Source organism: Myotis nattereri, assembly GCF_964212035.1.
Source record: "Myotis nattereri genome assembly, chromosome: 1".
In the NCBI taxonomy this organism is placed as follows: domain Eukaryota; kingdom Metazoa; phylum Chordata; class Mammalia; order Chiroptera; family Vespertilionidae; genus Myotis; species Myotis nattereri.
In genome coordinates, this window is record NC_138075.1 from 9,828,635 (window position 1) to 9,841,922 (window position 13,288).

General features: G+C 56.5%; 1 protein-coding gene across 2 annotated transcripts in view; it reads right to left on the bottom strand.

Moving 5' to 3' along the window:
- The window catches only part of ASB2 (ankyrin repeat and SOCS box containing 2), a 35,342-nt gene that overhangs the window by 7,943 nt on the left and 14,111 nt on the right, over window positions 1-13,288 (bottom strand). For both annotated transcript variants that reach the window (XM_081111979.1, XM_081111980.1), the window contains exons 3-7: window positions 11,805-11,897; window positions 8,560-8,726; window positions 7,574-7,729; window positions 5,066-5,311; window positions 1,791-1,962 (exon numbers count right to left, since the gene is read on the bottom strand). In XM_081111979.1, coding sequence (XP_080968105.1) covers window positions 1,791-1,962; window positions 5,066-5,311; window positions 7,574-7,729; window positions 8,560-8,726; window positions 11,805-11,897 — 834 coding nt within the window. The remainder of the gene's footprint in view (window positions 1-1,790; window positions 1,963-5,065; window positions 5,312-7,573; window positions 7,730-8,559; window positions 8,727-11,804; window positions 11,898-13,288) is intronic.

Here is a 13,288-nt window from a genome sequence, read left to right on the forward strand (position 1 = left end):
GGAGGACGGGCAGGCAGGCACACAGTGGAGCTGGCTGAGCATGCACACTGCCAGTTCTCCTCACAGTGCGACTCAGGATCACTCAGGGAACCGCTGGAAATGCAGAGTCCCGGGCCCTGCTGTCCAGGGCCTGATCCAGCAGGCCGGAGGGACCTGGGAGTCTGCTGCAGGTGACCCAGGCCCCGCACCTGAGACACACGGACGCCAACCCTCACCATTTCCCGCAGGAGACACGGGCAGCCAACCAGCTTCCTGCAGGGGCGGGGTGGGGATGAGGCCTGTGCCCACGCTCTCCCCTCTCATTTCCTGTGAGGCCTTGAGTCTGAGCCTCAGTTGCCCTTGTAGTTCATGGGGACACCAACTGGCTTGTGAGTGTGCTGTATTAGCTGCACGTTAATTTAATTTACTGAATGTTCTCCATTCTGCCTTTTCTTAGAAAGAGGTTAAATGGCTTGCAAAGATAGTGTAAATTAAAAGTAAAACAGAAAGCATATTTAAGAACAGGGAGGTCAGTCCCTTCTCGGCCTTTGGGCGAAGATCAAGTGTAAGGACAAGGAGGTCAAAGTGAGTCCCAAATGCATGTCTCGGTTATACGTCAGCTGCAAAGTGGACGCTCAGATCCTGGTTTGCTGCCACAGCGACGTTCAACCGGTGTGCCACAAGAACGTTTAAAATATGCAGTACCTGACTATTTGGTCAGGGACACGGACCTCTTTCCCCCGAGATTGTCAGATAGAAAAATGACAACAAACCAAGACAACAATAGCCGTCTGGTGTAAATGCCTCAAAATCATACCTATTTTTAAATGTCAGATCAGCAAAAAACACAACCTATTTTTTGGTGTGCTGCAGAACTTTAGTAATTAGTTATGTGTGTCGTGAGAGGGAAAAGGCTGAAAATCGCTGCTCTGCTGGGCTACACGGTCACATGGTCTGGAGGAGCCCGTGGTGTGTAGCATGCACCAATGGCTGTGGTGTAAATACTCTCACCACGGCCAGTTTTAGGCTCTCAACGTGGACAATTGGCTCGTGCAAGCCGGTACTGACCAGCTCTAGCACAGCTCTGCTTCCAGTGTGCCCTAGGACCACTGTGGAATGCTCTTTCGTTATGCCATGAATTCGTGTGTGTATGTGTGTACAGACCTGTGCACCTCTCCTCCCACCGGTCCCTCCCCGAGAAGTAAGCTTCTCTCATCTTGCTCAAAGTACCCACACATGGTAAGTGCTCAATAAGGTTTAGCTATTATCACTGGTACTATTGGTATTATTGTAGGCATCTTGCATACTGGCTTATTGCCTTAAAGGTTGTTCTTGCATCCTCACCAGAAATAACCTCAAGTCCAGATGCTTATCTGGTGCCTTGAGTGGAATTCCTATAGATGTGACATTGGGGATGGGTGAATTCCTACCATCTATAGGCTGTGTGACTTTGGGCAAATCCCTCAACCTCTCTGTGTCTCAGCTTCCGCATTTGGAAAACAGAGATAACAGTATCTACCTCGGTAGATTTGTTAAAAGGATCAATGAAAGTGGAATTATCAAAAGGATTACATTAGTTCATAATGGGAAGTGGCGGTCAGAGCTAGTGTTTGCTTTATTACTGTCATTGCTGTTGCTGTGGGCATTCGCCCTAGCTGGCCAGCTGCTGCTGAGCGCTTTTCCTCTCATCCTCCAAAGGTGCCCTCCTCTCTGACCCAGCCTTCCTCATCCTGTGGGCGGGACATTCGGAGCCCCCCCCCCCGCCCCCCGTGTGTGTGGGTTGTGGGGGCGGTGGCCGGGCCGGGGCTGACCTGTAGTTGCCCTTCTTGGAGGCGACGTGAAGCGGGAGCATGCCGTCCTTGTTGGCCTTGTTGGCGTCGGCGCCCTGCGACAGCAGGAACTCCACCACCGGCTGGTGCTCGTTCTTGCAGGCCTCGTAGAGGGCCGACGCGCTGTCGCTGGCCTGCGTGTTGATGTCCGCGCCTGGCGAAGAAGAGGCAGACCCGTGAGTGATCGGGGGGTCGCTGTCCCTGATGGGATGTCCCTGTTGGGCTGTGCTAACCTCCGTGGCACGTTGGGTCCTTAGAAAGGAGGGGTCCACCTGGAGGACCCCCAGCTCCCTTCCGTAACCCCGAGACGCTGGGGCCTGCCCGCCTGAGCAGAGGCCTCTCGCAGGTGAAAAGCTGTCACACAGTGCTGGCGTTTGGGGAGCACCTACTGTGTGCCGGGCACCGCGCTTTCCATGGTTGTGTCTTGGAATCCACAACACAACCCCGTGCGACCAGCACTACTCTCATCTCTGTGGAGAAGCACAGAGAACCTATGCAACTTGCCCCAGACCCGCCAGCTCGTAAGTGAAGAGCCAGAACTTGAACCCGAATAGTCTGATGGCAGAGGCATGGGAGATGGCCTGATGGCAGAGGCCAGGCTCGTCCCCCTCTCTCCGTGCAAAAGGAGCCTGGCCCCGCCTTCAGGAAGGCCCTCCCTTGCGGGTCTTGGAGAGTACAGAGCCCCCTAGTGAAGAAGAACCCCAACCACAAATCCCGATCTCTGCCTTCCGTTTCCAAGAATGAACGAGGAATTACTTCCTGTCTCCCTTGAAAATGACACTGCTCTATGCTGACAGGAGGAGGAGGCAGGCCTGGTGGCAGTCTCCCCCAGCCCAGGCTCCTCCACCCCCTCCATCTCCTGGCGGTGAGGGGGAGAGCCGACTGCTTGGCTTTCTCGGACTGTCCGCGGCCCCTCTTATTCTGGCAGGAAATGGAACTGAGAGGCAGTAGACTGTCAGGAAGGGCTGAAATCAAAAGTGTCAGGTAACCACAGCTCCTCCCTCGGGCCCCCTGCTTAGCTCAGGTTTTCGGGTGAGCATTCATTTCTGATGACTGATTTCTGGTCTAGCGGACCGAGCACAGGCTCTGGGGACAGACAAGGACCGGCTGAAGCGTCTGTCTCCTGGCTTACATCCTCCCTGGCCCTGGGAAGCCTGCAGGAGCCTTGTTTCCTCAGCTGCTGGTGGAATAATGGTACCCACTGATTGGGATACTGCGAGAATAAGCAAATATCTGCTATAGACAGTGCCCCCCCAAATGCATATGTTAAAACCTCACCCCCAAAGTGATGGTGTTCGAGGTGGGGCCTCTGGGAGGTGATTCCAATCTGGAGCCCCCAGGAGTGGAATTTGTACCCTAATAAAAGGGACCCCAGCCCGGCTGGCGTGGCTCAGTGGTTGAGCGTCGACTTAGGAACTAGGAGGTCACAGTTCAATTTCCGGTTGGGGTACATGCCCGGGTTGTGGGCTCGATCCTCAGTAGAGGATGTGCAGGAGGCAGCCGATCAATGATTCTCTCTCATCATTGATGTTTCTGTCTCTCTTCCCTTCCTCTCTTAAATCAATTAAAAAAAAATTTTTTTTTAAATGGACCCCAGAGAGTCTCTCACTTTTCCAATGTGTGAGGACACAGCGAGGAGACGGCTGTCTGTGACCAGGAAGTGGGCCCTCGCCAGGCACCAAATTTGCCAGGGCCCTTGGCCTTGGACTTCCAGTCTCTGGAACCGTGAGCAACAGCCCCTGTTGTCTGTGAGCCAGCCAGTCTATGGTCTGTCATAGCCGCCCGGTGCCCGGCACAGAGGAGGGGCCCGCAAAGGGCAGTTCTCCAGGGTGGAGGGGGCTGGGCACAGGGAAGGTCCGGCCCTCCGCCCCTGAGGGGGAGTGGGCGAGCAGCTCTAACACCAGCTCTCAGTCAGGCTCCCTGGAAGCCCGGACCCCGCTGGCCAAGCCGGCTGCTCGCACAGGAAAAATATTTGGATTAAAGATGGACTCAGCCCACAGAGGGAGCAGGCCATGACTCGGAGGCGACGGGAGAGCTCCGCAGATGTGCAGAGTCCGCCGGTTCCCGCCCGCTGGGGCCCTGCCCTTGGCCTGGCCTCCTTGCCTGGCTCCCACGCCTCTGCCTGCGCCCCTTTGTTCTCAAGCCGGTCCGTCAGGATCCATCCCTGGCTGTAGGAAGTGCCGTGGGTCTGTTGCCCTAACTGCTCAGGTACATGGTAAGCGGATGCTTATCTGAGCAAAGTCCCACAAGGACCATTCTCGAGGCCCAGTGGGGTGGCCGGGTGCAAAGAACATGCAGGTTGGGATCAGATGGATGCGGTCAGAATCCAGGCTCTGGCCGTGTCCAATCATTTAACCCTGAGCCTCAGTCTCTTTATCTATAAAATGGGATGAGGACATGACTATGGAGAAAACCACATTGGCCTAATCTGTGTTCATGCTTAGTACAGTGTCTGACACATAGTAGGTCTTCAACAAAGTACTCCAACTCTGCCCCAGGGTCTGGCTTACCTCTGGCCTCTCTGTTGCTAAAGGGAGGGTCACTTCCCAGCAAAAGAGAAAAAATAATCAAAAGTGTTCTTGAGGGAGATCAAAATATAAGGCTCTTTAACCACCAGGACATCTGCCATAGGCAATATTGTTTTACTTTCTCCATTAAGTGAAAAATTTTTTACAGACAAAGAGTGCAAAGACCTGAGTTCAAATCCCAGCTCTGCCACTAACTTGCTGGGTGCCTTTGAACAAACCACTTTCCCATGCTGGTCCTTGGTTTCATCGACTACAACGTGAGGAAGTGATCTAAATGCTGTCTGAGGCTCCTTCTGGCCCCGACGACGTGTGACATGGTGGAAGGAGAAGTGGCTGTGGTATCAGGAGACTAAGAGTCTGGCTGGTTCTCCCACCAATTTGTTATGTGACTATAGAGAACTCACTTCCCCTTTCCGGGCCTCAGATTCCTCATTTGTAAAACAAGGATGTTGGGCTAGATTAGAGATCGCCAATATGGGGCTGGGGTTCCACTCCACGCCCCCTCACCCACCCCCTACCGAGTTTGCGCCTAATTTCAGGCATCACTGGTGGATCTCAACAGGTTTCCCACTGAGCCTAGACACACACAACCTCAGAACCCTCTCAACACAGCACTCCAAGAAGATAATCAGAGTTTGCTCACACGATGACACCTAAGCTTGCCTGCCCTTGGAGTGGATCTCTGAGGACCTTCCTAGCTGTGCCCTTGGGGGACTCCTTAGCACTCACCGTGCTTGGCCAGGAATCTCAGTGCCTCCAGCTGCCCGCTCTGGGCGGCCACGAACAGGGGGGTGATGCCGTAGGCATTCTTGGACTCCACCTTGGCGCCGCTGCTCACCAGGATCTCCATGACCTCCAGGTCATTGCGAGAAACAGACTCATGCAGAGCTGTCCAGCCGCGGTTGCAGCGGTGGTTGGTGTCTGCGTTGTACTGCACCAGGATCCTCACCGCCTCCACGTTCTTGCGCTCACAGGCTGTGCCCAGGGAGAAGCGAGACGGTCAGCAGGGCCCCTGGCAGGACCTGGCCAGCCAAGACGTCATTCGCCTGTTTGTCCATTCATTCATTCATTCATTCATTCACTCACTCCTCCGCCATTCATTCAACAAATATCCGCTAGGCCAGCACTAAGTTTCAGCGTCTGCATAGGACAGACAGCGAACAGTAATAGTAATACTGATTAGCATCGATGTTTGTTGACGTGCGTATAGCGCTGGTTATGTGCCAGGCCTTCTGTTCTGAGCACTTTACATGATTAGCTCATTTAATGCTCCCAACCATCCCTGAGATAGGTGGCGTTATTATCCCTTTGCACGGAGGAGGAAAATGAGGCACAGAGAGGGTAAGTGACTTGTCCGAGGTCACACAGACAGTAAGGGGCAGAACTGGGATTCAAACCCAGGTTGTTGGGTCCAGAAAACCTCTGTCCCCGGAGTGTCCCGGGATGCCTGATGTCGTGTCCCTTCCCAGTGTTCCCCACGTCAGCCTTCCACCTTGCCAAGGCCCGAGGAGGAGCACAGGCCACACTCCTGCCAAAGCCCCTCCGCAGGGGCTGCTCACTTAATCTGGGGTAGAAGTTATCTCCTGAATGCAGTTCATCAAGTCTGGCTTAACCTGCCCCAACCTCCCTTTTAAGCCTCCTCTCTCTCTGGACCTGAGTGCACTCTTTGCTCTGCCGGAGTTGTCACCAGGGCGCGGGGGCACTTGTCCAATGAACCAGTAGCCCCTGGAGGCTTCTCCGGCTCAGCCAGGGGCTGAGAGAAGGAACGGGGCTGCCTGGTAGTGTTCCAGACAGGACCTCAGGCGAAGCCCCATCCCTCGAAGCCTTGGTTTCCTCGCCTGTAAAGCAGAGGTAACAAAACCTCCCTGAGAAGATGCTGTGGGAGCACAGAGCGAGGCGGTGCATGGAAGGTTCTAGCAGGGTGCTTAGCACGTAGTTGGAGCTCACACAGGACCATGAGCTTCGGCTATAACTCACCCCACATCCTGGGAGCTCTCACCCCACATCCTGGGACCTCCCACCCCGCATTCTGGGACCTCCCACCCTGCATTCTGGGACCTCTCACCCCACATCCTGGGACCTCCCACCCCGCATCCTGGGACCTCCCACCCCGCATCCTGGGACCTCCCACCCCGCATCCTGGGACCTCCCACCCCGCATCCTGGGACCTCCCACCCCGCATCCTGGGACCTCCCACCCCGCATTCTGGGAGCGCTCTCTGGGACAGCTGAGGGTCCAGGTGATGGCTGTGGTGGCTGAGTGGACCTGGGTTCTGGGGGAGACACTTCGACTGCAGGTCTGCAGTGTCTGCTGCCTACAGAATGTTCCAGGTGCTGGATACCAGATACATGGGAGATTGGGGATTGCTGTAGTTTTTGGGTGTAGAAGCCCTCTCACTTTTGCAAGACCCAAGGCTGATGTAGGCACAGACTCACTAGATGCTTTATAGGGTAGGAGTTCAGAGCATGGAGCTGTCATACCCCTTCCTGAGTTTAAATCCCAGGCCTGCCCCTGGCTGTGATCCCGGGTCTCATTGCAGGTCTCTGTGCCTTAGGCTCTCATCTGTGAAATGGATACCTCATATGTAGATGGATATGAGGTAAATAAAAGGACAGTGCCTGGCATACAGAGAGCTCTCAATACATGCCAGCTGTTAGGATTATTTGGCTTTTGACTCTGGGCACTTGCTAGGGTTGCCAATGTCCTTGGATGATGTACTGATTCAGCCACCAGTGTTTGGTTTGCTTAAGCATCCCAGAGGCACAAATTCTCTCGACACCTCTTTGTCTTTGCCTGTGCTTTTCCCATGCTGGTCCAGCTGGCAGATCCCTCCTGTTCAGGCTCAGCCCAGGTACACCCTCCTGTGGGTGCCCTTCCCCATGTCAGGGCCCCTGCCCTGTGCTCCCAGGTGCCTTGAGCCATGCTCTTCACCGCCCGGAGCTGACCGTTATGTGAGGCGATGCCCCCTGGCCTGGGAGAAGACTCAGGCATGGATGGTCCTTTCCATTCTGAGCTCTCAGTGCTCCTCGGCCTGCCTACCCCAGGGGAGGACTTGGGAAACGTTGACCGAATACAAGCACGAATGAGAGAATCAGCGGCCTAAGCCATGCATCCGAGTGAGGCTGCCCCTTCAAGTAGAGCCCATGGGGCTGGGGGCATGCGCCTCAGGAGCAACGCTCCCAATCGCCCACCTAGTTTCTGGACTCTTCCTCCGGGAAGCCCACCAGGGCGCCTCACCTTTGTAGAGAGGTGTCTCTCGGGACTTGTTGGAGATGTCGGGCTCGGCCCCCGCCTGCAGCAGGGATTGGAGGCAGTCCAGGTGTCCCCTGCACGTTGCCAGGTAAAGGGCTGTTTCCTCCTGCAGGGTGCGCTGGTCGATTGTTGCTGGGTATGCTGGGGAGGACAGACTGCATTCATCAAAGAGGGAAACACCTGCCTCTCCCCTCCGCCCCCCGCCTCACCCCAACACAGGGGTGGTCAGAGTTTCCTCCCAACTCCAAGGACAGGCTTACGTGGCTTCTGCCTCAGTTGACCACCCAGCCTGCCTTCGTCATCTTGGCCCTGGATTCACTAGTTTTCACAGGGCTGTTTCAGCGTCCTGGCCATATGCATCCAGCTCAGATGCCACCTCCTCTGGGAAGCCTTCCCTGGTTGAACCTCCTCCTTCTGCGAATGACCCTGACCTTCCCTTACAGTCCCAGCGGCCACTGCTGGAAGCTCGGTCTCATGCCGCTGTTTCTGCCCTGGAGTACGGTAGGCTGTCTGGGGCCTGTGCTGCAGAAGGTATTCCCCACCCACATCTGGCTTGGGGGGAAGCCGCGGCTCAGAGAGGAGACACGATTCGCCCAGGGTCCCACGGCTGTGGGGGACGGCCTTGGAGGGCACAGGCACAGCTGAGGTATTTTCCGCACCAAATCAGCCTCTGGAACATTCTAGAACAAGCTGGCAGCAGCTCTCCCCAGAGCCAACCCCCACTCCTTCCTTTTCTAGGAATTAGGCTTTCCTGTCCTGGGAGGTCCGGAGAGGTTGGGTGGGTGAGAGGAGGTCGTTGCGTTTGGGGACAAGTCATCTTCCCTCCCCCAACTTGGAGACTTCAACTCGGGAGTGAACCTTGCCGTGCCCTTCACCCAGGCTGTGGGGCAAACAGCACGAAGCTGTCGGAGGAGGAGCCCTCGCCCCGAGTCCCACTCCCGGACCGGCTGCACCCAGAGCGGCGGCCTCACCTCGGTGCAGGGCCTTCAGGCAGCTCAGCTGGCCGTAGTAGGCCGCCTCGTGCAGTGGCAGCCAGCCCTCCTTGTTGGCCTCGGCGAGGTTCCTCCCCGCCTGCATCATGGCCTTCAAGGCCTCTTCATCGTCTTCCTTGATGGCCTTTAGCACCGGGTCCACGGGCCTGTGAGAACCAGGGGTGGGGCCTCCTCAGAGCACAGGGGGGCACAGGCTGGGCTAGGCGGCCTCTCTCCCGGGGGAAAAGCAGGGCCTGCTGGTGGCCAGGAGCGGTGCAAGCTGTGGGGTCACCTGCCCCGCTTGTCCCTGCTGGTCTGGACAGGTGCTCCACCCTCTGGTAGCCAGCGTCCTCGGCAACAAGGAGAATGATCCTTCCTAACCCACAGGGGTGCCCTGGGAGCTCGGCCCTGACCTTGGCCCTGACCTTGGCCCTGACCTTGGCCCCTCCAGACCTCAGCTCCATCGCCGCTCCCTCAGCCTGCCTGGCCAGGTCAGCCTCTCCCTGCCTCGAGTCATAAACCTCATATAACCACTGGCCTTCACATGTTTTTGAATGATTGTTTGACCATTGTGTGTCTCCCCCACCGGACTATGAGCTCCAGGAAGATGATAACTGTGTCTTTCTTTATTTCTCATGATTTAATTCCCAGGGAAAAATCAGTGGCTGGCCCATAATAGGTGCTAAATAAATATGGAAAGAAAGAAAGGAGGGAGGGAGGGATGGAGGGAGGGAGGGAGGGAGGGAGGGATGGAGGGATGGAGGGAGGGAGGGAAGGAGGAAGGAAGGAAGGAAGAGGAAGAAGGAAAGAAGGAAGGAAGGAAGAAAGAAGGGAGGGAGGGAGAAAAGAAGGAAATAAAGGAAGAATTCAGAACCTGGGAACCCCAACAATTATTTCACACCTTCATCCCTTCTGTTCCCAAAAAGATAGTCTCTTTTTATTTTTTAATCAGAGTTTTGCTTGTTTCTTTGGGAATTTTGTTTACATCTTGTTCAAAACATTTGTGCCAATGGCCTCCCTGGAGCATCTGGAGGACATAAAGGCCTACAAAGGTGGGTGTGGGTCCGGATCAAGCCTCGCCAGGTTCACTCCCCCTGTGAGCATCCTGGGCGTTTTCACAGCTTTCATCTCCAAACGCCCGCCACGTAGGGAAACTGCTGGAAACGGCTGAGACATGACAAGCTCCTCCACTTCCACAGCTGGACACGGGGTCCCTTTTAGACAAGGCTCATTGGTGGCTGGAAGAGAATTAGGGGACCCCTCTGTCCCTGTGGTTGTCAGTGGCTGCCACTGGTGTTACACCAAGACCACGTCCGCCGAGAGGATTGGTGTGTCCAGTGCCCGCTCCAAAGGGATGGAAGACCGAGCCGCGGGCGGTGTTAGCGACACTTCACCACCTTCCCTGAGCGCAGGGCGCCCTCACTGGCCCAGCACCTTCACCTCTGGGGCCGGCTGCGCTTTGAGCAGCTCCGAGGGGGACTCTGCACTCAGCAGCCCTCTTCTTGCTCCTGCCCCTATCCTCACCCCAGAACTTTTAGCAGTGGAAAGACTTAATTTCTAGGATCAATCAATCTGATTCATCAATACATTTAAAACTCTGAATGTCAAAAAGAATTCAGGGCTAATACAAATGATAACTTCTTTGCCTAGCTCATTAAAGCGACTTCATTTATTCATTCATTCATTCATCCATTCATCACGCATGCATTCAGAGCTCCCTCCCCCGTCCTTGGAGAGTCAGTGAAGACCATGATGCCTATGACTCCCAGATGTCCTCCTGGAGAACATTCTACAGACGCGGCCCCACTTCCCAGGTGGAGAAGTGACAGGGCCCCACCCCTGTCCGAGGCTGGGATAGGCCCTGAGGGTCTCCCAGGCCAGCCCCTCTACCCTCCCACTGCTTCCTCCAGCCGGAGCGAACTTCCCCCTGACTCTCAGCCTCTCGGTTATTAATAGCTTCGGAGCTTAGATGCCAGTTCAGTGACAGACCCAGCAAGGATGATGGGTAACTGACCAGATAAGCCCTGGAATCCCCATCAACGCCATCACTGCCGCCCTGACGAGTTCCTCTCTGATGAGCGGCCAGAGCAGCCCCAGAGGGGCATGTGTCCCGTCTCCCTGGAAGGTCTCCTGGGGCCCTGGCTGAAGTGTAAAGAGGCAGCCGGCTGTTCTTGTGGCCTTGGGCGAAGGGGGGAGGGGGGCGGCATAGTGAGAACACTCTCGGGCCACCACCAGCCTGGTGTCCTCCCCCTGGAGCCGAGGATGGCTTCTCTGTGAGCTCAGCCAAAGTCCCGCCCCGAGGGTGGGAGTGGCCGCTGGGGTGTCAGGCCCTCAGAAACTAAGGACCTGAACAGGACCTTGGAGGCGCCTTGTCCTCTAACCTCACAGCGACTCCCCGACTCCCGGGCTGTCACAGGAAACCTCAGCCACGCCGAGACCAGAACCCGGGCAGTCACAGGAAACCTCAGCCACGCCGAGACCAGAACCCGGGCAGTCACAGGAAACCTCAGCCACGCCGAGACCAGAACCCGGGTCTCCTCCACAGTCAAAACCCCACCTGCAGCACACGGAAGTGGGGACTCACAAGGGGCTGGGGAGGAGCGGAACATTGGCCGTGGCCTCCTCCCCTCTCCCCAGCACAGCCGGGCAAGCGGACAGGGTGCATGCGATGGCCCTTCTTTTCCTTCTAGCTGCTTCTGGGGTCCATATGGGGAGAGAGAAGCAAACGGGACGGAGCTATTCCCCACGGACACACCTAGCCCAGCACCCCGGTGCCGGGATAACACATCCTCCGGTAATGGGTAACTCGAAGCCAAAGGAACCCTGCCCCCCGCAGTGATGACAAGGGATGGGGGAAACTGAGACAGAGGGTGTGGCTGACTTATCAGCCCCGGCTCCTCCGAACCCCTCTGGGCCTCAGGGGTTCTAGGGCCGGCTTCCCTGCTGGGTCCCCAGGTTCAGAGCCCCCATCCCCCAGCACACAGGGCTCGTTCTGGGGCTCTGAGAGGCTCATCACAGTCACAGCCTGATCATCGCTTGAGGGCCGAGTCTGTGACCACCAAGCCCAGCTCAACAGAGCACTGGGTCTCAGGGGGACACCCTAGGAAGGGGTGTGCCTGGGAGGTCTCCCCCAGAGTGCCCCCCCCCGCCTGGGGCCTGGGGGCAGGCTTCCCACCCCTCTCCCCCACCATCCCCAGTTGGGAGAGGAGCCTGGATGGTCTCAGGGGCAGCCCGGGGTCACTTACGCCATCTGGGAGGCCTTGTTGCGGTTGTATTTCTGCATGACCCCCTGGAACAGGCCCAAGTGGGCCGAGCCGCTCTCGGGAGGCGCCGTGGACCTGGAGGGTGCAGGGCAGGAGTGAAAGAGGGAAAAATACTCTGCATATGAGAAGCAGGTCATGGCCAGAGGCAGGTCCGAGGACAGAGGGAGCTTGAGGGGGAGAGACTGACAGACAGACGCAGGGCTCTGAACCGAAGCAGATGGCCCGGTCTGCTCTGTGCTGGACACAGCTGCTGTGTCTCGGATTATTTTTGGCCCTTGGAGGAAGCCCTGGGAGATTTAAATGACCATATAAGACAACAATGAGGTTAACCTCACCCCACTCCTGCGGTCCCCTTCCCCAGCCAGCCACACAGGAGGCAGATATGAAACAAGGTGACATTCTTCACCCGGGAGGATGTGAGACTGTCAGCGGCAGGTCCCGGGATGAAAGGGCTCAGCCTCAGGGCTGGTCAGGCCCCGTCCTCACAGCGATGGACAAGAGCTTCAGGGGGTAGGGGGCAGGGGAGCGGAGCTGAAACCAGGCTGGTCTTTGTCCCCACCCCACCTCGCCGGCTCCTTGTTAGTGAGGCCTGCGTCCCAGGGTTGGGAACGTATAGTAGAAAGGTGTCAGCAGCCCGGCCTGGGTGGCTCAGTGGTTGAGTGTCGACCTATGAACCAGGAGGTCACGGTTCGATTCCCAGTCAGGGCATGTGCCTGGGTTGGGTTGCGGGCTTGATCCCCAGTTGGCAGCCGATCAATGATTCTCTCACATCATTGATGTTTCTATATCTCTCTCCCTCTCCCTACCTCTCTGAAATCAATAAAAAAATATTATTAAAAATAAATAAAGGTTTTAGCAAAAGAATGTGGAGGAAGGTCCTAGGGGCCAGGGCATGGAGTCGGACCAATGTGGGTTCAAACTCAGGCTCTGGCACCTTCTGGCCGTGTGACCTCGGGCAGGTGAACCTCCCTGGGCCTTAGTCTCAGGGCTGAGGTCTCCGTGAGTGGACGGTGTGAAGTGCTTAGCAGAGGGCCACGCACAGGGGTGCTCCGTCGTGCCCACCGTTCATTTTATCATTGTTTTGCCTTTCAGAGCCTCAGTTTCCCCACCCCACCTGGCTATTCTGAAGATGGGAGGGGTGAGAGGAGGTGTGGTGGCCACTCCAGGAATCCCTCTGGGAGGGGCCCTATGAGATTGGGGAGGACATTGTTGTCAGTGACCAGCACCCTGTGGGGCATGGAGGTGCTAGAAACTTGATCCTGAGTAGGACCCACACTTCCAGGACAGGCCAGACTCTACAGACTCTGTGAGTACCTCAGCGAGGCCAGGACACCATGGGAGGGGTGAGGGGGCAGACAGAGAGAGAAGGAAGGACCCCTGATTCCATTGCTCCAGCCCATCTCAGGGGGCTCCAGGTCACTCCTTCCTCATCCTCATCCCTGATACCACCGTCACCACCTTCCCTC